Source organism: Brienomyrus brachyistius, chromosome 2 (genome assembly GCF_023856365.1).
Source record: "Brienomyrus brachyistius isolate T26 chromosome 2, BBRACH_0.4, whole genome shotgun sequence".
NCBI lineage: Eukaryota > Metazoa > Chordata > Actinopteri > Osteoglossiformes > Mormyridae > Brienomyrus > Brienomyrus brachyistius.
In genome coordinates this window covers 18,653,979-18,679,618 of record NC_064534.1, presented here as the reverse complement: position 1 = coordinate 18,679,618, position 25,640 = coordinate 18,653,979, and the positions used below count along the sequence as shown (strand labels likewise).

Below are 25,640 nucleotides of genomic sequence, written 5' to 3'. Positions count from 1 at the left end.
CCTAATAAAAAAATATATTGTTGTTTATTTTAATTCACAGTTTATTTGTTGTCTTTATTTCCTAACTAATGGTCATACAGCCAAAAAATCTGAGCACCACCAAAAATGGCTACAAATATGGACAGAAAATTTATGCTTTTTTTTGTAAAACCAAAGATTGTTTTCCATATTTTTAGCAACACTGCTTTAGATTTTTGGGAAAGCAGAAATAAATCGTCTAATAAAAAAATTTATATCAATGAATAATTATCTGATTATAATAACACTCTAAGAAAAAAGGATAAAAATTGTATCTTTGCTTTTCACTGGGCCTGCATCCTTGAAATTGTACCTTTTAAGGTACAGAAACGGACTCTGAGGAACATCCCACAGGTACAAAGCATTAATAATGTACCATTCCTCAGAGTCCATTTCTGTACCTTAAAAGGTACAATTACCTCCAGCTGAAGGCACAGTTGGCAGATCCTTGAGGCTACAGCCCCAGTGACAAGCAAAGCTACACACGTTTACCCTTTTTTCTGAGCATGAGAAACAGATAATACAGAACAGCACAGGAATCTAAATAGATATAAATCTAAGTAACTACCTTCTCACAATTCTTAATAATGGCAGCATAAGAGATTGCTTTGTACGAACGTGAGTCTGTTTGGTGCTGGTTTTTTAGGGATCTACACAAACGCATCCATCAAGCTCGGACAAACCCCACCTACTGCTTCTCCTTCATGCGTACTGTCGTGGCTATGCGGTGCTCCTGCCAACTCCATTCATCAAGACACTAAAGCTGTCTATACCTCTGCATCAGCCCCTGCACTGTAAAGTCACAGTATGGCAATACAAGAAGCTTTGCGCCCTGTTAAAGTCAAGCCAATCTATCCTATCCCCATTAACCCATGATAGTTATCACTTTACTTTCTCCCCCTGGTTTTATGGATGCCTCAATAAACAGAGCACTTAATGCTGATGAAATGATGGCACCCTGAAGATACCAACATCAGGTCTGCAGTAGAAAAAAAAATCTGCAGCTTAATCGTTATTTACTTTCTTCATTATCTTAGAAAAAAGAAGTTAGCGAAGGAACATTTCAGAGTAAGGTGTTTCTTGTTTTGATTTTTTCATTTTTTTAAATACATTTAGTGTCAAATAAAATCCATTCTTGAGGTCAGATTCAGAGGGAGCAACATTCAGTGCTATTCTAACGGTCTGTGAAGTAAAAATAACGGCTGCATTTTGGCTATCTGACATTCAGTCAGAACCCTGGTTATAAATCGCCTAACAGTGACCGCTTAACTTGACGTCAGTGCGATGTCAGGTTGCTGTCCCGGGTCCTGAACACATATTTGGCACGAATGGTGCTGAACGGACAGCCGGCCACTGCACTTCAGCCCGCCGCTCACAGTTGAATTCCCTGCTGAAAATGTTAACGGTGTAGGATAGGCATATTTGGAATGACATACGCATATTATAGAAAATTATAAAGGCTTAGGATAGACATGCTTGCTTGAAAAAAACAAGCAACAAGATCACCCTAGTCCGAACCTCATGTCAACCATTTCTATGTCATGAACTTCTATGATCCAGTTCCACCCCTTGTGTGTCTAGCACAACAATCCTCTTAGAAAATAGTGAGTACCTCCCCCTAGTCTCTCTCCCCCTTGCGCGTCCTTTTATGTCACTCGGCTTCAGTCCTTACCTTCCACGAGATTCGCGCTGCACTAGTTATCCACCTGATCTCTCCCGTATCAGGAGCACAACACGCTTCCTATCCGGCTCAGCCGTCCTCATCGGATATTTCTCCTCTCCGTTTTCTGCTTCTATCGCTCCGAGTAGACTAGATCGATGCCAACAATCTGACCCGACTGAAAAAGGATTTCTCTCACAGGAGCATGAGAAGGACTGCTAAATCATCTACAATCCAGTTTCCTAGATTGGGTTACCAGCATGAGCACTGGAAGCACAGGCATCAGCAGTATAAGTTTTTCGGTGACATATGAAATTACTGGCGGCAGATCCTAGTCAAAGAGAAGAATCAATTTTAGGTAAGCCTGCATATCCATATCTATATCTATATCTATATATATATTTTAAAAATACTTTAAGTATTTTATTGGCTTGGAAGCGATCGTAGGAAGAATATATTATGGCTTTATTAAAACTTGTTTTGGGAAACAGTAGTCTATATAAAATATTTCAGATTGGGTGTATTTACAGATGTATATAGCTGCGTGGTACACAAGTTTCCTGATGTATTTTAGTCTCTTGCCTTGTCATTTTTATTCTATATGCATCGGATGTGCTGATCTGTTCACTAAACTTCGCATTTGTGGAAATGCTTTTCGCACTATCGTAGAACAGATATTGCCCGAAAAACTGCAATGAGATAGAAAGATAGTAACTGTAATCTGTGTAATTAAAATAATATTGATATAATTCTCCCATGGGCTTTGGGTCGCGTAACAACACATGCCACTTCCTCCTATTTAACATAATATAATTGAATTGCGCTATCCAGTAAAATGTATTTATATGATTTTTATTTGTATATGCAAGGAACGCCAGCACTGCAACGTTGGTTAACCAAGGCAAAAGTCTGCTCTTGATTTGCTGACAGCATAAAACCCATCGCTTGTGCCTGCTGAAGTATGACAACTCGGAGCAAGGGCACTAAACTACCAAAGCCACTAGATTATCTTACTCTTCTCGGTAAAACACAAGGAGATGCACCCTTGCTATTAGTGTAATAAAAGTAATAATCACTGCCAGACAGAAAAGCCACAAAATCAGGTTCAAACAGCTGGCGTCATATTGTTTGCACGCTCAGCTTTTTTTTTCTTCCTAAAAATACATTTAAGATCAAGCGTTCACAAAACAAGCCACCGTTATATAGGCCTATAAATATATATATTTATTATTCCAGTTTTTTTATATTATTTTTCGTATATTTCTTGTGTTGATTTGGCAAGCATAAGTCCACATTTTCAGATCTGCAGTTCCAGCCAGCTACTGGAACTCACCCTGTACACGTTGTACAACTCGCTTGCCTTCACTTACCAGACACATAGGACATAATGTATCATGCAAGTTGGTTATATAGAATTAAAAGGACATATTAAATATAGTATTTCAGTATCTGTGCCCTGCGAGATGTATTAATTGGCAAAGTGAATTCTGATAGGAAGAAAATAAGATTAGAAGTGCGCCACACTCGTCTGCGCTTTCTTGAATTAACAGCGGGGGGAGCTCAAGCACTTTCACTAAGGCTACATGATCGGAATCGTCAAAGGAAAGCTAATTGTAGAGGTTATTGATTGTTAGGAAGATAAGATGTAGCACTTTTGTTATGGGGAATAAATTTGGATACCTACAGATAATTATAATTTTTCGCAGGCGTAAAAAGGAATTAATGTTGTCTTTTTTAGCAAACATTTCATTAAAAACTAATAATATTAGTTATGTATTTTGTTTCCTGTGCAGCTTAAATATTTAGGCCTATCATTACCAGTAATCTAGAAATAATCAGTTTTACGATCCACAGTATCTACAGGGAATTCATATAAGACGCATATAAATTGCATTAAGTGAATTTCAACTGTGCTGTAACTTGTTCTATCCTAATCAAATCTTTGCCAGCCAAGCCATTAATGCGATTCTCGTCATAAAGTTTCGAGGGCAGGAAATCACTAAAGAGTTTCCCGAGAGTTTTACGACACCCCTATTCTTAAAACCTTTTGTTTATGAGGTCCAGATTAAAAACTATGTCGTAACACCTTACACCAGAGCTAATAATCAGGCACACACACACACAGGTTTGTAATTATATCTTTGTGGGGACTCTCCATTCATTTCTATAGGGAAATCTCTAATCCCAACATGGTGACCCTAACCCCTACCCAGCCCCTAACTTTAACCATAAGTAAATAAACAAGATACGAGACATTTTTAGTTTTCTGATTGCATTCACAGATCTTTGTGGTGACCTGAAAAAATGGTTCCCACAACCGTCAAAATATCAGGTTATCAGGTCCCCACCATGTAATGTATACCTGTACCACACACACACACACACACACACAAATGAAACCTTTCCCAACATGATTAACAAAAAAGAAGCTCCTGGCAGCCAGACCACCATGCCAGACTCCGCCCTCAACCACGTTAAAGTGATGTGATTGGCTAATGAATGAGTATAACCAAGACCCCATTTGTCCTGCTGCTAAATTCATGTTAAAGTAAATCGTGATTTTCATTTTTACACATTGTTCTGGACCAAAAACTTCAATTAGTGTATGCAGTTAATTTGTTTCTCAGCTCATGTGTGTGCAAGTAAATACATATTTATGCAACACTGCAAACTCCATGTTAAAAAGTTAAATTAATGTGTGCAGCTGTGGTGCTCTTTTCGTCATGGGAGAATGATATTACTCTTCAATCGAATTATTAGCTGGCATTATGTTCCTTCTTATTTTAAAAACCGTTAAATTTGAATGCATGCTGGAAATCCGAATGATGTAATGTAAACACAATCCACACACACACACACTGTAGATGGTCATTATACTAGTATCGTAGTAAAAAATGGGTTTACAAAAATGACAGCACATCCAGAAGACTCTACGTAATATAATCAGAATGATGCACACTATAAACTAAGAAAGCTTTTGCTGAATATGAGAAACATATAATTTTCTTTACAGAATGTTTGCATGATTCCTAAGTCTAGCCTGCAGGCACCAAAAGGACACATTTTACTGAAACAGTGGGCAAGGTAGCAGCACGGAGCTTTCTCATGAAGGCAAACATGCAGAAGAGAGCTTCTGTAAATCAGGAGAAGGGCATCTCCTGCCTCCACTTGGTAGGAAAGCTGGCCTGGTGTGTGTGGGCAGGAGTGCTGTTTCCTGGTATACATAATGGAACACAGTTGATTTTAAAGCCTGGGCAGTATTTAGCCCAAAGCATGTTATTGCATTTTTAGATGAATGACTGTTTTGTTGCCATATATAACTTATAAATAACATTAATGAAAATTAGTGACAGAGTAATGCATCTGTATTCCTTCCAGAAACAGAACACTGTGCCTTCCTAGGCACCGAATGTCCATGAGGTCAAGCCAGTCCTTTGGAAGCAGATTGAAATCTTAGGTATTACTGTACAACATGCCTCTACTCACAATCCTTTTTACATAGTTGAAATGGTATTTAACATTTTTGTTAAGTAAAGCAAGTTCCTGGCTGATCGCCACAGACTGTTGAAACTTGTTGTACAAATTGTGCGGGGGGGGGGGGGGGTGTTAAACATGGTGACCTGCGGGGCAAATTGCTCATAATTGTTAAACATCAAGGGCTGTAAAAAAGAAGAAAAAAATTAAAGGATCTAGCTTCCCTCCTCACCCCCACCTGATGACAATTCTACCATTATCTCTTTAAACACCAAAGGTGGGGGGGGGGTTGGGAAATCCCCACTATAAAGGATAAAAACTTGTAATGTGATGGCTGTAGGTTCAAGTCCCAAAAGTGAATTATGCTGAAATGCTTCACTGAAATATCTAGTTGTCTATTCATATAATGGGGGGAGGAGGGATTTGATTCATTTTTGTAAAGCTGTTAGCCAAAAAATAAATAATAGTAATGATAGCGAAAAAATAACCCTAAAACGTATAATCCATCCGCATTTCTGTTATCCTTCCAAGCAGTACAGTGGGGGTCTGGAGCCTGTCACAAGGTAGTGGGATACCCTGCATGGGATGTCAGTCAAAATAAGTTAAATAGTGGAAGAGGAAAACTCATGCCTGCTGGGTGAATGAAACGCACAGCTTGTGTGACTATGATTTTTAAAAAATATTTTAGGACAATTCAAGAAAAGACGCTTTGAGCTTCATTTTCTGGATGGAATGCTAATCCATCACAGGGCACACACACACACACACACACACACACACACACACACACACACGCATGCACAAACTGTGGATGATTTAACAATGCCAGTCCATTTAACTGCCTGTCTTTGGAAGCTGGCAGAAAACCTTTGCAATAAAGGAAGAACATTCAATCTCACACACACAGGGCAGGGAGAGGATTTGACCGTCACACGCTGGAGGTGTTAGATGACAGTGCTGCTACCCACTGCACCATCAGGCCAGCATTATTTGGGCAAAACAGACAGCTACCAGTGTTTCATCACCACAGATACCTTCATCAGTATTTCACAGTGTTTCGGGAATTAATACTTGTTGTACCTCTACACTACTACCAGGGAAGCTAATGCATATTCAGAATTGCATGCTCATGTGTTGCGTCACAATGGGCACAAGCTCTACATTTATAATTCCCTTCAGTGACTGAAGCAAATCATTAAGGAGTTAATATGACAGTGTCACCTGTTGACTTGGGTACCTCTGAAGGTCTAGACTTCTTAAGCAAACCCACCAATGAATGGGTTTGAAAGTAACAATGTCACGTCACTATTGTATGGATTTCTGCCCAGTAATCAGATTCATTAAACGACGTTTTATTTCCTTCCATAAATGTTTTCTAGTTTTGTTGCTCTTGTAGTGCCATTTCATTTCATAGAACATGCTCTTTCATAATTTGTATCATGTTGCTCAAGGTGATAAGATAATGTCCATGCCAGTGGGTCTCCGTTTTAAGTAGGTACGTTGCAGCATAAAGAATCAAGACATATTCAGAAAACACAATAAAGTTGTGAGACATTTAAATGTGAAATGGGAAGCTAAAATGTGGATGATTATTGGATATTTCATTTGAAATCCCTCATAACTAATCCTATCATTTGTGATGTAAAACTAGAATTTATATAACATTAACTATAACATTTTATAGGATAGTGTAACATGATGTATCAGATATGACTACCCATAGGGGGAAAAAATGTCGTGAGTCCTCTGGGTTTTTGCAATATAAAAGGCAGGTCATGCTACTTTAACTGACATTTTTTGGATGTTTTTTTTTTTTATAAATCATTGACAAAACCTTCACTATAGGCTTGGTTGAAAGCTTGTTGATATCTGCAGAGTCTTGATGAAGTCTTACCAAGTATCTCAGGATATCATTAAATGTGATTACTGTGAGATATCATCTGTTTTGGGGTGCGTTTCCGGAAACCTTTTTAACACAATGTCGTCCCTGATTTCCACCTTAAGTTGTCTCAACGCTTAATGCTTAAGAAAATAATGCAACTTTTCTTTCGGCTATTGGGCTTTTGCTCATCCCTATAGCACTGACATGCACACATATTTTTACACGCAGGTGTTTGATAGAACAAATAAAAATAAAATAGCGATACTACAATCTGGGGAGACAGGTTCGTACACCCAATTGGCAAAAATCATATTTACAGTTAGATGATTCAATTTGTTAATTTTACGTTTTCTTTTTAGGTTCTCCCCAGTTCTGGTTAATGCAATATGGAGGGAACAATCAATTCTCAAGCCATCCATGTCAACCAATCAGGTGTTCCAGCACCTATTAAGGTCGCTCTTAAGAAGCACTCCCTTAAACAATCTCTTAAGAGATCATTAGGGAAGCAAATTTAGGAAAAGAAATACCATCCATCCATCCATCCATCCATCCATCCATCCATCCATCTTCCAAACATCCTACTGGTTCGCAGGGGGCCTGGAGCCTATCCCGGAAGCAATGGGCATGAGGCAAAGAAATACCTTTGAGAAGATATATTTTTAGAGTCTTCGTAAGACGCTAGTCATCCTTATCGGGAAACACACCCTAAATCTTTCTTCACTTAAATTTAGCCCAGACTATCTTACATCCAAAAAGCTATCTGCCTAAACAAGAAATCCTGCTTTCTGAAGCAGGCCCTAGTACTGTTCCTTTTGCAGTATTGGGAGTTTGAGTCTCCCCTTTGCCCTGCGTGTGTGCAGACTTTGCATGTTTCTCACCACAGTCTAGAGACATGCAGTCAGGTGATCCTGATAATGCGGAAATTATTTAGCATATTCACAGATGAAGGCGCTGAGCCTTTAAGAGATCCCATACATTTTTTACAAGCTTGTCCTACAGTAGTAAAATGACACATTTAAAACTATGTATCCATAAATGCCTTGATAATGTATTTTGCCAAAATCACTTGTGCTTCCTACTATAGCACAATGCAGAGTGGTTAAGGTAAGTGGTTATTCATTCTTCACATGAAAGCAGAAAACTACTAATGAAAGCATGGAAACTACTAATCAAGCCTTACATAATTAACAATTTAACTGTATAGGATACCAGACATAGATGAAATGTAATCAATTCATCTGAAATAACTTTCATCTACCATAGATATTATCATCCAGCTCCAATGTTTTGTTTGACTATGAATAACAAGAGTATTTCCATTTATCACGACTGACACAATAATTAGCTTTTGTAATTCTTAAAGAAAAATGCAGTTTACAACTCAATATCAAATTACTTTAACTCCCCACCTAGCAGTCTGGCCTAATCATCCATCTATCTTCTAACCACTTATCCTGGTCAGGGTTCTGGAGCCAATCTCAGGAACCATACAGCAGAATACTATGGTACAATATAGATGGGATTCCAATTCATCACTGTGCATGAACACTAAGGACACAAAGCTGCATGTTTTGAATGGCAAGAAGATATTGGAGTATCCAGATGACTTAGGGAGCACATGAAAGTCAGAATGTTTTCACTAATGAGACTTTTAAGCACTTATGCAAGTCGCTTGGGCTAAGGGCATCTGCCAAATGGCCATAAATGTAAAGGTAAATGTAAAGTGCACACAAACTGTACACAAAGCAGGAGCTTCATTCAAACTTACAACCCAGGAGTCATAAGGTCACACTGTTAACTGAAGTCACCGTGTTGTCCCTGGCCTAGTCAGCTCCAGTAACAATGCTGCTTTCTGTTTTATTACAGCAATAAGCAAAGTCCAGCGTATTCATAGAAATCCACGTCTGCCTAGAGTAGAAGGTCTCCCTGGTCCACCTGGGGTCATCATACTCGTGAAGGGTGACCCATCGGAGTTAGTGTCCCACCCATAAGTCCTGTACACGAGAGAGCCATGGCATTTTTATTAGTGATGTCCTCGTCTGCTATATTGTAGGAAATACATTCATACAATAGGGAGTGGGGGCGGCATGGTGGTGCAGTGGTTAGCACTGTTGCCTCACACCTCTGGGACCCGGGTTCAAGTCTCCGCCCAGGTCCCATGAGTGTGGAGTTTGCATGTTCTCCCCCCACAGTCCAAAGATATGCTGAGGCTAATTGGAGTTGCTAAATTGCCCGTAGGTGTGCATGTGAGAGTGAATGGTGTGTGAGTGTGCCCTGCGATGGGCTGGTCCCCCATCCTGGGTTGTTCCCTGCCTCATGCCCATTGTTTCCGGGATAGGCTCCGGACCCCCCGCAACCCAGTAGGGATTAAGTGGTTTGGAAAATGGATGGATGGATGGATAATAGTGAGTAAGCTGCAGCAGTAATCTGTCAGAAAGACTTGCATCATTGGGAGTTGGGTGACTGAAGCAGCACATTAGCGAAGACAATTCATCAGTTTTTTTTTTCCATTCAAATATTAGCTTATTCTCTGCCACCATATCATCTCTTTATGATAATTTCATTTATACAAACAATTTCTTTATGTTGGCAATAAAAATAATGGTAACCATTTCATGCTATTAATAATGTGCATAAAATCTAAGATCACGCTTCATTTACTGTGGAAGCCTATGGCAATTTATTTGTTTGCGGAATACAATAAGATGCTGGATTGAGGTAGTGCTTTCAGAATCATAAGACTAGGCTGAACTAAAAAGATTAACCACTGCGGTACCAATTAGCCACTGTATTTGGCAGTGTCTGAAAAAGTGTCCGCTAAAAACACCAGCGATGCATGAAATTTATTTTTAAATAGTTGGCTGACTTATTTTAATGTAGCTAGCAAAACTAAGTGCACTAGATAGAAAACTTAAAAAATTCACACAAGGGAGAACGAGTAAACATGATGTGAACTACGCAAAGTAAATATGCATGTAAGTAAACAAACGTAACTGTGCATTTACACAAAGTAAATGAGCTGTCGAAGCACAACACAGCAAGAGATTTTTAAAATTCCACACAATACAGCACACAACAAACAGAGACATTTAGTGCAGCCTAAAACATGTGAAACAGGTGAAACACGAATGGTGTGTCCTGAGACTGGTTGGCACCCCATGCAGGGTTCCCTGCCTTGTGCCTGTAGCTTCTGGGGTATAGGCTCTGGACACTCTGTGACCCTGAACAGGATAAGTGGTTACAGAGAATGGATGGATGGATGGTTGGATGGGTGGTAGGTGAACCACAACATAGATCGCTGAAGGATACAGTATCTGGAAAACTTTCTGTTTCTGTGTATGAATGACTGGTGTGAGTTGGGATGTGTGGATCGATACTGAAATAACAATTCTTTCGATCTGAATGCTTTCATTTTGAGAATCAATTCTAATGTTGATTGCAATAATAAAAGTAGTAGTTAGCAACATCGAGTCCTACCTGGTATTGAAATATTTATATTATGTTTATACAATTCTCTTCAATAGCCGTTGAGTCAAACCTGTGTCAACCTGGGGACCCTTTTTGAGGCCCCTTTAAGCAGAGGCCTCTGGGCTTCAGCTTAAATAAGGCTGTGCATGAAAGTGCCCCTGAGAGGAGAACATGAATTACTAAAGGGGGAGAAAGGGGAAGGGGTACTGAAATGGAACGATCAATCCCTGCCTCAGCAAGTTTGCCAGTCCTGGCAGGACCTGCACAGAATTTTGCTATCTGGATTGACAATACCAACCCTGTTTTGAACTGAAATCAGATCGAATGGAAAATCTGTGGTATCTGCCCTCACTAGCGTTGGGCAAGGAGAATACACTATATGGACAAAAATATTAGGAAATCAATATTATAATAAAATCATTATAAAATCAAGCACCTAACCATGGAGTCAGGTTTACAAATATTTGTGAAAGAATGGGTCATTCTGAAGAGTTCACTGAATTTAAATGCAGTACTGTCATGGAATGCCACGTTTGCAATAAGTCTATGAAATTTCTTTCCTACTAGATATTCCCGGGACAAGTATTATTACAAAGTGGAAGCATTTAGGAACAACAGCAACTCAGCCACGAAGTGGCAGACCATGTAAAGTAACAGAGTGGGGTCGCCAACTGCTGAAGTGCTGCATAGTGTGTAAAAGTTGCCAGTACTCTGTTTACTCAACAACTGCAGAGGTCTAAACTTTCCCTGGCATTAACCCCAGCACATAAACTATGCGCCAGGAGCGTGGAATGGGCTTCCATGACCGAGCAGCTACAAGCAAGCCTTACTGCCAAGCGTCAGGTGGTGTAAAGCACACCGCCACTGGGCTCAGGAGCAGTGGAAACGTGTTCTGTGGAGTGATGAATCACGCTTCTCTGTCTGGTCGTCTGATGGATCATTCTGGGTTTGGCGGACGCCAGGAGAACATTACCTGCCTGACTGCATTGTGCCAACTGTAAAGTTTGGTGGAGGAGAGATAATGGTATGGGGTAGTTTTTCAGGGGTTGGGCTAGACCCCTTAGTCCCAGTGATGGGAACTTTTAACGCTTCAGCATACCAATGCATTTTGGATAATTCGATGCTTCAGAATTTGTGGGAACAGTTTGGGGAAGGCACTTTTCTGTTCCAGCATGACTGTGCCCCAGTACACACCACAAGGTCCATAAAGATATGACTGAGTGAGTTTGGTGTGGAAGAACTTGACTAGGCCACACAGAGCCCTGACCTCAACCCCATTGAATAACTTTGGTATAAACTAGAACGGAGTTTACAACCGAGCTCTTCAAGTCCAATATCAGTGCCTGTCCTCTCCAATGCTCTTCTGGATAAATGGGTAAAAATTCCCACAGACATACTCAAATCTTGTAGAAAGCCTTTCCAGAAGAGTGGCAGCTGTTATAGGGACCAACTCCATATTGAAGCTTATGGATTTAGAATGGGATGTCATAAAAGTTCCTGTAGCCCAGATGTCCCAGCACTTTTACCCATATAGTGTATCATGTAGTTAATGGTTATGTAGGAGGAGCAGTACATGTAGCAGCCAACGAGCAACATCGCTTCCCTAAAATCCAATGTGGAAACCTAAAGAAATGCTGAAGGCACACATAGATATTACAGTAATAATCAGATAGAAAGTGGCTTCGGAAGCTACAGAACATTCATATTGGATGCTTATTGGATATTTAAGCTGGATATTTAGCACACCGCTACCATAATGGTTTGTCAAGTCCAACACATAGAGTACATTCAGCCACCACATGTCACGTATCCGGGTGGGTTTGGCATGAGGGCGTGGCATCATGCAGTCGAGGAAGAGAATGTGGACGACCCACTTGTGGCTTCACGGGACAACAAGGGTTTGCTTAGCAGAACTCAATACAGGGAGACACTAAAAAACAAAATGAGACCACGAGGGGTCAAAACTAAAAAGGAAAACAGGCAGAGAACCAAAAATAGCAAACATGCCATCAACAGCAAACATGCCATCAACAGCAAACATGCCATCAACAGCAAACAATGAACCACTAGGGGAACTTAAATACAAAAACTGAGCAGGGTAATGACAAGCAGGAGTGAGACAGACAATTAACCAATCCGGGAGGGGGCAGGGCAACGAGCAATCAGGTAAACACAGAAGGGCAGGCAGAAAAACAGGCAACAGCTGAAACTAATAATTAAACTCTGGGAACTCTAACAGAGGAACTAAGAAACAGAAGCTACACTAGGGGAATAACAGACAAGTAAAACACAACCAAAGCACAAAGCAAGAAACCAAAACAGAAAACAAACCACAAAATCACAGTAGATAGACAATATTGACATAAAATATTGGCACATTTTAAGATAAAAAAATCACTAATGCCTAGAGACCAAAAAAATAATCCGGTATAACAGCTCGCATTTTGATTTAATAGTAAGTCTTTGGCCATCTAAAGCAGTGTTCCTAAACTTATTACTCTACGGACCACCTCAGAAAATATTATGTTCTCCACATATCAGTGGTAAAGAAGTTGACTCTGAGTATTTACTCAAAGTCAACTTCCCTGATAAAACCGATAATCGCTAGTCAGTCGCTGGCAGACGCCGATACCAGATTGCTTGTCTGATATGCTTGATTACTAATAATATTGTCAAATAGCAAGGCCTAAAGACTATTTCAGACCAATTCATTTTTTTTGCATGAAAAAACTTAACATTATTCTGAAACTAGCATACATATTTTTAAGGCCTGCATATCAAGTTCGATTAGGTATAATTGTTCTGATTTTTTTATTTGCAGAGAGCGTGATTTCTGCGGTTTTCGGATGTATTAAATAAGGAACGACCAATAAGATGTTAGTTTTTGCACATGTGATATGTTTTTTGAATAGGAAAAAAAACATTAGATTTCGTTTACAACACTAGCCTGTCATTTAATGACAAGGAGCATTTAAGGTATATATATGTGCCTGTAGGATTATTTCAAACTGTCGCTATTTATTAATATTTTTAAGGAAAACTTGTCATCATTGCTGCCAGTCTTGTCTTTATCAGAGCAGTTTCTTTCAGCATGTGGATTTTTTTCAATCAGATATATGCATTTCTCATTGTGTTCGGTATGAAAGTTAAATCCATACCCATGAATTTTATATCCAGGTATGACTTAAAAATGTCATTCTTTTGTGTCACTTTTGGTGTGAAAATGAAGATGTTCTGCCTTGTAAACTTAAGTGATTGAAACCCAAAGCACCAAAAAGAAAGAAAAGAATAATCCAACATACAGTAAGAAGAAAAAGTTTGCTAGATAAGAAAAAAAAATTATGAAAAAATTAATGATAAACTTACTTCTCGCCTGCTGTCAGTGGTTACTTGATGTAACAGTTGTCGCAGCTGACAAATGTGAAAGAAAAAGCCAATTACTTTCGGTAACCTGATGAATATATAATACCATCATTAATGTGTAGCATTTCGTGGCCAAAACAAAATCAATATCCCAAACATTGACAAGTCAGCAAAGCTCCAGAACTGAAGGAAATGTAGGTGCTCTTCATAAAAGCCAAAACCAAGACCTGCACCTCAGTCCACACGCGGATACTGTTTGAAAGCAAAGTACATTGTATAAATATGCTGTCCAGAATTATCTCTGGGAAAAGTAACAAACATATAAAAATTGCAGTGAAGCATGACCAAACAAACAAACAAACAAACGGACAAATTAATGAGTGAGTGAAGTCATATTACAGGACAACGTTGCTTTATTGCCTTGCTGCCATTCCTCTACCTCAGTAGTCGGCTACAATAACTTCTCTTGTATAATTATGTCCTGCACACTTCTCATTTTCATGCACAGTCTTCATATTACCGCCATGAATGATCTCTCAGAGTATCAAATTACATTCAAACATACACATACAGACGATAGCGCCGATCTTTCACAGCTGCATAGCGATATATAGCTTTGAGTTATAGCTACGCGTATACAGCTTGCTCGATAAGTGCACAGCTATAAGGTCTGAAAGCTGCCGTGTTATGTGAGGCTGCCTTTACCTGTTGAGCATTCCAATAAGATTCTTATTAAAGGAAAAGATGAGCCTTGAGTGGTGGATTTAACAGTAATTACCAGGCACCATTTTCATTTGTCACCCCTGTGGTACTGCGAAAAAGCAGGCCTTTATTTAATCCTGTCACTACATGATTGTGGAAGCGAGGTGCCTGAGATAGGAAATTACAGAGGTGGTACCTCTTACTATTTTTTCTGATAACTGTGATGGGGAACAGGTGAAGGGGTGGGAGATTTGAGGATGATATATAAAAGCGTTTTTACCACTGAGGATTTGCTAAGTAGCTTTCAACTTAGAAATTGAGGAGTTCTATTCAAACAAGTCATTGTCAAAGAAACATCTGGAAATTCCCTTTTGGTGATGATCTGCCGTTTGTTACGGGTCAAAATATTCCTCATTAACTAAAATAGATAGAGAGAGTGAGGTTACATTTTAACATGATTCATACCTCAACCTATTATGGGTCAACAGATATATTATAACTGCTAGAAATATGTTTGAGCAAAATATTTTTGTTCAGACTAAATTCTATACACATTAGTTCATACAGTTGTTATGTATTCAAACATGTTTCTGTAGGTAATTATTAGTTTTCTACTAATCACATCCCTAAAACAGAAAAGGTGTCACATTTATTTCATTTAGTTGTGTAAGCGCACTAAGAAAAAAGCACAGAACAACAGTTCCGTGTAGAATTAGTACTGGTAGGACAAATCAATACAAAGGACTGTAAATGCAAATTAGACTAACAGAATGTTTGTGAAGTCAAGCACCAGATTCCTCTTTACGGAATTAAAGGGGTAATTAAAATCGGTTGTTTCTAATCATATGCACAAAGGCAGTAAAAGACAGAAACCATATATACATGTTTCAAGATGTGAAAAATAGTAGAAATGAAAGAAATCGTGTAGCATTCAGTTGACCAAATGAGAAGGAAATATTTCACTTCAAGCTATGCAAATGAGAGTCACAAATGACTGAATCAACACATACACCGCTCTGTAAACAGTACCGCTTTGTTCCAAAGGAAGACTAAACAATCTTTATTCATTTGTGAAAGACAATTTCTTTTTATAATTAGAATAAATAAGGTCTATGATATGAAAATGAAATGAGAAAGTAGTCTGGGCTGTTAAAGACTCTTCAGCTTTTTCAAGCCTAGGAAATTGACAAACTTTCACAACCACCTTGTATTAATAGCTTGAATGCCTGGGGAAAAGCCATTTATTATTAAATTATAAATAGATTTTAAAGAATGCTTGTTCCGTTTTAGAGATGCAGCATGAGATAGAAAATGCAACCTTCTGCGTGCTAAAAGTGGAGTGCTTTTGGAGCTGTGCATGGTCTGGCTCTCTATTCGTCTGTGTTTCGAATGCTGGCCCACGATGTACCTTCGAGCTGCCTTCTTAATCTCCCTAGCTTCTAATAAGTGGTCTGAAACAAAACCTATTTCATTTCAATAAAGGCCCCACTTTGACCTGAAATAAATATTGCATTTACTGATCAATATTGAATTGATAGCGATATTAAATTCTTTTAACTTGATCAAAAATAAACAAACAAATACGGCCTGGTACCTTCCCTTTGGAAGGCAGGGCTGGGGACACGAAGAAATACCGCACACAGATTTATATAATCATTATTGTCTTGTGAAAATCTTTTGTTTTCTGTAGGGGCAACAAATGCTACCAAGGCTAAAAGCGTTTTGCTCTCTATGAGCTGGACTGCCAAAGAAAGGGCGTCCAGAGAAAAACTAGGTCGCTAAGTTCAGTAAAACCTTTGGGGTGGGGGGGGGGGGGGGGGCGGCGGGGGGCAAGAAAGGCTTTGCTGTATGAAGCTGGGAAAATGGAGCTCAGCCCTGCCTTCATGTCTGCTGCCAGGACGCACAGAAGTGAGCAGCTGTTCCCTGTCCCTTGTTAGCGGTGACGTGACAGCTGGACCCAGCTGTGAACATGCACAGCTTTGCAGGCGTAAGCTCAGGTCGGCCAGGACGTGGATCCATAGGCAGGCTGCATATCAAGAGGTGTTATGGATATGCGTGGGTCTCAAATCCAGCTATTCCTTATGTAGCATTTTTTTTGGCATATCCAAAGTACAAGAGGATACATTTAGCTGCTTTTCAAACCATTGTAGTAAGAGTGCATCCATTGTCCTGTTACTGATGGCCAGGTGAGCACATTTCCATGTTGTTCATTGGCTGCCGCTCTCATACAGTATAATGTATGAAGTGATCATAGCTCGCTGAAACAGAAGTAAGCCCTTGCAGGCTGTGTTTTTCATATAGCTTTTCATAGTGCAGCCATTGCACAGGCCCTGGCACCTCTGCCACATGCCCTCTGTTACCCAGGCTCACTATGTAAGCTCTTACGGCTTGGAGGGATATATTTATAGTAATAATATTAAGGTTTTAGAAGACCAATGTGCTCTTTCACTGCCTGCTGAATTTTTCATGCCCTGTACCATTTTATGAGTTTAAGCTGCCCGTAAACAGTTATTGAGATTATTTTTACTCTCACATGCTCTGCTCTACATTTTTTTCCAGCCAATAAGTATATAGTAATATCCTTAATGGCATATTAACAGATTAAGGTTATACGTTTTGGATAATAGAGCAATGTAACAGCAACTTGGTATTTTCATATCCACTTACAGTAGATCAGAAAATAGGATTTGCTGTTCTTTCTTTCATAACTGCCTTGACCCATGTGTTTTTTTTTTTCGGGTTTAAGTCTGTCAAATAAACAGCACTGATCACGGCATCTGATACAGAAAACCCTTGTGGGCAACGAGTGGGGTGGAACTTTCGTCAGCAGATTTGAACTTCAGTCAGCAAATATGTACAGATTCTGAGTCGGCAGAATGATTTATTTTGTGCTATTTAAGGAAGTGAGGAATCCAGCACTGTGTCCGCTTACTGCACTGCTAGTGTTAAAGTCAAGAGCAGGAGAAAGGCAAAAAGTTGTAATGTAACAGAGGCTTACGGCTTTGTCTCCTTCTGGGATGTAATTGACATGCTGTTCTCTAAGGGCGCTCATACGTATGAAGGAGGGAGCTATTTATCTTTAGAACGAATGAAACTTCTTTCCTTGGATTATAAAGCAAAACTGATGCATTGAGGTTATATCAAAATGTGTATTGCTGTAACCAGAGATTTCAATTTGTAGATTTTTATTCAGGAGGTGTATCAGTCCAGAAAGTATGAAATTCAGAAGTCTGCAGCTTAGGCAGGATAACCAATTTCCTTGGTCGGTAAAATGGGATTTGAGGACTATTAGTGTATAAATAAACACAACATTTCTCTTTCCCTGGTGAATGGGAAATCTGTAGTCTCCAGGTAGATTTATTTTGTAGGTAACGTTTTACATCACTGCACTAAAAAGGCTCGCCAGAACTGTGTAAGTCGAGCCAGCACACCCTCCTGCCAAAGCATGACATTCTTCTTCACCTTAACCATTCCACTCAGGGTACATGACATTGTTTATAAAATATGCACCACACACGTATTTCCCCCTATGTATTTAATATAGGAGCACTATACTTGATTGCATGCCAATTCTGTGACCCTTCTCCAAACTGCTCATTATGTCAGCGCTAGTAGCTGATGTCTGTGACTACATGCTACAGTGTTTAGACTTTGACTTTAGACTTTTACTAATTGTGTGATTATTGCACAGTTCCAGGACATACCAGATGCTTTTTTTGTTAGCTTGCAGAGGGATTTGATTAGCCAATCTCCAAATAAGCAAAGCAAGCAGTACCTGTTTGGGCTTTCAGCACTGGTTTCAGTATATTTTGCGCAAGTTATTTAGAAGTAGGTACCCTTGGAGATATCGAGTAATGGTGATGTGTCTAGTGCTGAAAGCTGCAACGCATCTTACGGGTTGTTTCCTTTATTGACAGTAAATATGTATTATTTATAAAGCAAATTTTAAAACAACCAAGGCTGACCAAAGTGCAGTACAAGGGTAGATAATTCACAAGAACAATAAAATAATACAACACAGCAAAATACATACAAATGCATGAAAGGGACACAGTAATATATATATATATATATATATATATATATATATATATATATATATATATTGGTAGGCAAGTGAAAACAAATGGGTTTTCAATCTGGTTTTAAAAAGCACGATTTATGTAGTTGATCTAATGTCCAGGGGCAATGAGTTCCATAGGACTCAAGCACTTACACGTGTTCATAGTTGTGAACTTTTGCTGGCTCTCTTTCAGAGTCTATATTACCTTTTGATATCGTGTTTCCACCCTTAGTCTCCGGTCTTGCTTAGAGGACCTGCTTCCCAGTCTCCCAGAACACAGAGCTGAGGATGGGGATTGGTATCTCTACTCTGCAGCAGTATAGAGAGGCGACCTTACAGCAGTACTGCTTAGCTTTGCTGACTGCACAGGTTCACCTCTCCTGGCTGAAGGTGATCTCCTTGTTGCAGTGGGTTACTCAGCCCTGACGAAAGCCATATGTACAGATATAGTACATGCGAGAAGGGTCTAGTCCTTGGAAAGTAGCAGCAGTTGTCGCCCTAAATAGAGTGGAATGCAACTAGGCAAATGTACAGTATATGTAGTTTCTATCACTTCAGATTTATAAGCTGTTTGACACTTTAAGAAAAATGGAATACGCCATTCATTAGAGGATATAAATGAGCCCACTCAGGTGAAACAGCCTCTTCCAGCCAATTACTGTTCTTCAAAAGGGAAAACACCAGAAACTGTTCATACTTCTTCATACTGTAATGCAGCTTTTAGTTGTTCCCAAATGAGGGTCATTAATTGCTAACTGTAACTGTAAGTCTGCTTGCCTAATTCCTCTACATCACATTTTGGTTTGAATGCCAATACTACTGGGAAGTACCTGATAAGAGTGTTTTATTATTTCTGGTTGATTCTGATCTGTGTGGTATATCATGCTTCAGGCGTGGAAGTTAGGCATTCTGGTGTATGCTTTCATGAAAGCTTCATTTGAAGTGTGAATTTAGGGGAAAGCATCTTGAGTTCAGATTTTCAGTTCAGTTTCATGTTGGATGGATCATTTGTGGCTCATGAAACACAGTAGGTGCTACAGATTCTGAGCTCTGACCTATTGGCTTAGTGCTTGCAGTTACTGCTCATGTATCGGCCTAAAGGCAATGCAATCTTTGGGCTCCAGTACCATTCAAAAAAGGTCCATTGCAGAAGGGGAGGATGACGTTTGGTATGCCCTAACGTTACTGGCTTTTCAGGCAGCAAATTCCCTGTTACTGGTTGCTGGAGCTCCTTCAGGGCTGCATTTGTAAACCATTTATAATGTTTTCTGTCATGTAATGGGTTTTCCTTATATAATATTAACCACCACTAAGAAATAAAATGTACCTGCTGCTTATATTTTACTATATATTTCAGTGACTTTTATGGTTTACAATAAATTCTACATGGGGAAAAAACATGCTTATGTACATTAATACCAGTGTTTTTTTTCTTCATTTTGCAACTCAATTTAATGGTCATTTTTTTTTGTCAGAAGCATTGCAAATCATTTACTTACATTCTAATGACCCAGCTTTTTATATTGCAAATCAATCTTATTTTGACACTACAATTGAGAATGAGATGAATGACTGACTGTGTGAAATAGATTCCTGAGTTTTGCAATTTTTATAATACATACATATATACATACACTGTGCACGTTTTCACACAGACACACACACACACACACACACACACACACACACACACAGACACACACACATAGTCGTGTAATCGTATCTTTTTGAGAACCGTTCATTCATTTCTATCAGAAAAATGCTAATGCTAACTATGACAACCTTAACCCCCACTCTGCCCTAACCATAACCATAACCATAAGAACCAAGCAAAATACAAGAGTTTCTGCATTTTTAGTTTTTTAATTGCAGTCATAGATGTTTATAAAATAGAGTTTTTCCATATGGGGACCAGGACATTTGGTCCCCACAAGGTAAGGTATACAGTACACACACACACACACACACACACACACACACACACACACACACACACACAGCCACACAGCACCAGTCAAAAGTTTGGACTCATCTACTGAAAATCATATGTATAGATTGACTATGAAATCAGCAGTTTATAATTATTAAATGGCCTGGTAATTAGAAACAAAGGTGTTAGACTATATTTCTGTATAACCTCAATAAACACTTGGATGCCTAGTGACGATGGACAGCAGCTTGTAGAGCCGATCAGGCTTTTGCAGGCTCCACTCAGGCCTGCTGATTGTGCTCCGGATCAGCAGGTTCCCACATGTCCCCTCTTTTTCTCGCAGCTTGTTGCTCACTGACTAAGCAGACGATTTGTTCCGACAGCAGGTGACAAAAGTTCATCATGTCCACACTTGACAGTTATTTTTCATCTTACACGTCTGATTTAAGCTGCCAGACAGTTTAATTTGCGTTTGCTGAATGCATCAGAGATGCTTTAGTACAATGGGAATATACACTTTTGCAACTGGATTATTGGACTCAAAATGAACAGACATTTCCAGTCAAGAGATGCAAAGTGCTAGACATGAAAATGATTCAGCTAAAATGAAGAAATGTTTTGTGATATCTTCAATCAGGAAATATAGTTTTTCCTGTTCTTTTTATAGCTACATAAACAGTAAAACCTTGGATTGCGAGTAACTTGGTTTGCGAGTCTTTTGCAAGACGAGTAAAAATTTTAAGTAAATTTTAACTTGATAAACGAGTGACGTCTTGCAATATGAGTATTATGTATACGCTTTGTCTGCCGAGCGTCACACAATCACAACTGAGCCGATGGTTCTTCTCTCTCTCTCACTATGGGATTGTGGGTAATAGTTTCTCATGCTTGGTCTCAGTTGACGTGTCTCACTTGTATAGTCAAAATTTAGTAGAAAAGCACCACCCGAATAAGGGTGTAGCAGTGTGAGCGGTGAATCTGTTTAACGACAATGCAATGTCCACATTTCCGCGAAATCGGAAAGGAGGCAAAAGCGGCTGTCATTGGATAGGTTCCTTGTTAAAGTCACACAAACAGAAAAAGATTCCAGTGAGCCAACAGATAGCAGTGATTCCGTTAGTTATAGTGAAAGTCGTCCTACAAAATAACCCTCCTCTTCTCTCTTGTCTCCCTCATACCATCCACGATTCTTTTCAATGGTAAAGTGCAGCTTAATTTGTTTTATGTATTTTTACTTTATATTTTGTATTAATAATTTTTTATGAATATTTTTGGTTGTGGAACAAATCATCCGAGTTTACATTATTCCTAATGGGAAAATTCGCTTTGATATACAGCATGAGTGCTTTGTATTACAATCACATTTCCGAAACTAATTATGCTCGCAATCCGAGGTTTTACTGTACGTTCTTTTAATGAAACTTCTAATCCAGGGGAGTCACTTCTCTAGCAAAGTTTCAACATGTCTGCCTCAGAGAATGATGCTTTGATTCATTTTGATTTGTTATAGTTACTACAGTTATCCCAGTGACCTGCCTTGTTGACCTTTTTCAAGGGGTTGCTGAAGGACCCTGTGTAGTATTCGCACACCTGCAGCTGGCATTCAGTCAGCAGACTCAAGCACATTACGGTTTTGCATGTGACATTTGAAAGCAGGTTTCCTGTGGTTCTGTATTGATTCTTGCTGCAGTCCACTGGCTCGTTTCAGAAAATGATAGAAGACGATAAATCAGGTACAGGTAAATTGGAACAGTAACTCAGCACATTAATGTATTACAATGTATTTTAAATTGCCCATTGATTGTAGGCATTGGTGTGATTGGCTTTGGACAATCCCTGAATTTCATTACTGTGCTGGGATGCTGAGCTGTGCTTTCTGAAGGTCAGGCAACTCTTTCAGAACAAAATGAAGTTGCATACAAATACGCTTACAGTAAGTCTCTTCAGGTGATTGCAGTAGTGGGCCGTTAGTTTATTTTCCTGGGGTGGCTGTAAACAGACTAATATCATCTTAATTTAACTTAAAAGTTTACCATAATGAGTCAGAATTCATTCCTTTCCCTTGCAGTTACTGCTGATCAGCTCAGATATTTATAAAATAATACTTTTATTTGTCATTTCAGAGACACTTTAGTTTTCACATATCTCATCTTGCTCTTCTATGAGGCACTCTAATACACAGGTGATAGTGACCTTTGGGGGCAGAACATGGAGTCATCCATTTATCCAACAGAATTTTCTGAGGTTAAGAGCCTTGCTCGGTGACGCAGATGTGACATGATTACTCTGCTGGCCACCGGATTCAAACTGGCAACCTTTTACTCCTAACCTATAACGGTGAAAAGAGAACTATGTGAATGTTGTACAGTAAGCAGCAGGCTGGTCCTAGAGGACTAAAACGTTCCACTCTAACACAAATTTTATGTGAAAGCTGCCGCTGGAGCGGAAATCTTTAGGACCTGTGACAAACGGGTTTTAGACCTGTGCGTGATAGCAGCTCCAAGTGAATCCAGCTGGTGAAATAATGTGAAAGAAACTTAATAAATGGTCAAATTCATGGCATATTGCAGAACCAAGGTCCAACAGTATTCACCAAGACACATAATTCAATAAATATAAGAACAGGAAATAAATCACTCAAAAAGCATATTTAAAAATTCTCTTTCAAATTGTTTACTGTGATCTCCAATAAACACATAAGCTCAGGGGGTTGGGACACTGTGCCTGTGATTGGAAAGCCATCGGTTCAGATAATATAGATTTCACTGTTGAGGAAGACCCTGAACCCAGGAACCAAAAACCCTTGCTTTCTCAAAATGCGTTTTGCTTTGGGCAAGTGTCTGCTAAATAAACTGCAACAGAAGCTTTTTATAAATTACATTTTGTAAAATATGACTTTTTACAGTTATATATCATTACATGTTTTTACAGATTTTTAGTGGAGTAAACTGATACAGTGTACAAGGAATATGTATTCCTTGTAGTTTAATTTTCTAATTGTGCCGAATACATTTCTAACTATTCAATAAAAATATCCCGTAGTTCACTGAGTAACTAGACATATTGCACTTAAAATTCATTGGTGTGTCTGTTGAAGATGTCTGGGACAGAAATCATACAATATTGATTAATGCCACATAAGAACAATTATTTTTGTATAAGGATTTACTGTCAAATGAATCTGGATGATGTGAATAAAATGATGTGAATACTGCCCTATTCAGTATGGGACAGTCTCCTGTTCTGCCCTCCTACTTGTGACCAGGATATGTTGGAAGCTAGATGGATTAATGGATCAATGGACAATCATGCATTAACTGTGCCATGCAGTAATACCATCAGCTACATCGTTTTCTACTTTTTAAACAAATTTAATACAACCTCACATTTCTGCAGAAATTTAGAAATAAATGAGTATGAACCATCAATTCCATGACTGTAAGAATACAGAAGGGTAATAATATAAAGGGTAAAGCATTCTGTAAAGTTCTGAGATGATTTTAATGGTTGATATCCCTATGTCCCTTGGCAGGTCTCCACAGAATGGAGCAAGAATGAGCAGAGAGTGGCTGAAAGAAAAGCATGAACTGGAGGTTTATTGAGTTCATCTGCTTCCTGTTTATATGGGACCATATAGCAGTTCAGTGTTCCCGTCAGGATCCATCTGTTGCCGAGCAACATGTCTCCAAGCAATTTGATTGGCTCATCTCTGACCGCGGGCCTTTCCACCACTCTCGGAGTTACCTCTCCTTTGTGGAAAGATACCGTCAAGGATTTACAACCAGATATAAAATTTATAGGTAAGTATTGCTTCAAGATGTACCTTATCATATCTGAGAACAACTGTCCTTTCATTATGAATCATGCTAAAACAGTGGTTCTCAGGACCCACATTATCCCTTGGTCATTAAGTTTTGAACCATATACTGTACATATAATCCATGAAACTTGCTGACTGGAAGAGGTTGCTGCTGACATAATTTGGCAATATTACACAAAATTTTAAAATATATGTATTTTTTAACTACCCTGTCCGCAACCCACCAGAGGAATAACAGTTTGATAAATGGTATCTTAGTGAAAAGGGAAACAAATTTTATTGTAATAAACATAAACCGTTCATGAACATAAAAAATACTGTACAAATATATACTTAATATCCCCTCTATGGTAACTACAAATCTGAAAAAAATATTTTCTTTTATATTTTCGGCTACTTTTTAAAAAATGATAGCATGGCCATTTCGTTTGAGTAACTGCACGATCAGCCATAACATTAAAACCGCGTGCCTAATACCATAAAACAGCTCTGACCGGTCGAGGCATGGACTCCACAAGACCACAGAAGGTGTCCTCTGGTATCTGGTACCAAGATATTTGCAGCAGATCCTTTAAGTCCTGTAAGCTGAACTCTTTTTCATGTTCTTCAAACCATTCTTGAACGATTTTTGTAGTGTGGCAGGGCATGTTATCTTGGAGGAGGCCACTACCTTTGTGAAATACCGTTGACATAAAGGGGTGTACTTGGTCTGCAACAATGGTTAGGTAGGTGGCATGTGTCAAAGTAACACTGACATGAATGCTAGGACTCAGGGTTTCACAGCAGAACATTGTCCAGAGCATCATACTGCCTCTGTCAACTTGCCTACTTCTCATAGTGCATCCCGGTGCCATCTCTTCCTCAGGTAAGCGATACACACACACTCGCCCATCCACATCATCCATCAGAAAACATGACTCTTCAGACCAGCCCACCCAGCTAGCATTGGTTAGTTGGGCCGACGTCGGCTGTTGGTCGTTATGTCGATGGTCAAAAGCGGACGTCGACACAACGTCTGGCCAACATAATGGTCTACGTAATGAAAATAAGATTTTTGGATATTATTGTTTGTTAGATACACTAACTGCCTTTTAACAGGCTAATTTCCTTTCTTTCTGAATCGATGAAATACACTTGATGTCGTCCAAATTTTTGTCGGCGTAACGTCTGGCAGACGTCTCATAGACCTTTACTTTATGTCCAAGATCGAATTTATACAGATTTCTTTTCAGATCAAGATGAACTTTACAACCTATCCCT

At 39.1% G+C, this 25,640-nt stretch overlaps 1 protein-coding gene across 1 annotated transcript in view; it reads left to right on the top strand.

Annotated features, from left to right (window-relative positions):
• Positions 1 to 1,612: 1,612 nt before the first annotated feature.
• The window catches only part of LOC125716080 (BMP/retinoic acid-inducible neural-specific protein 1-like), a 73,040-nt gene continuing 49,012 nt past the window's right edge, over positions 1,613 to 25,640 (top strand). The window contains exons 1-2 of the mRNA XM_048988319.1: positions 1,613 to 2,036; positions 24,093 to 24,360. Coding sequence (XP_048844276.1) covers positions 24,143 to 24,360 — 218 coding nt within the window. The 5' untranslated portion in view covers positions 1,613 to 2,036; positions 24,093 to 24,142. The remainder of the gene's footprint in view (positions 2,037 to 24,092; positions 24,361 to 25,640) is intronic.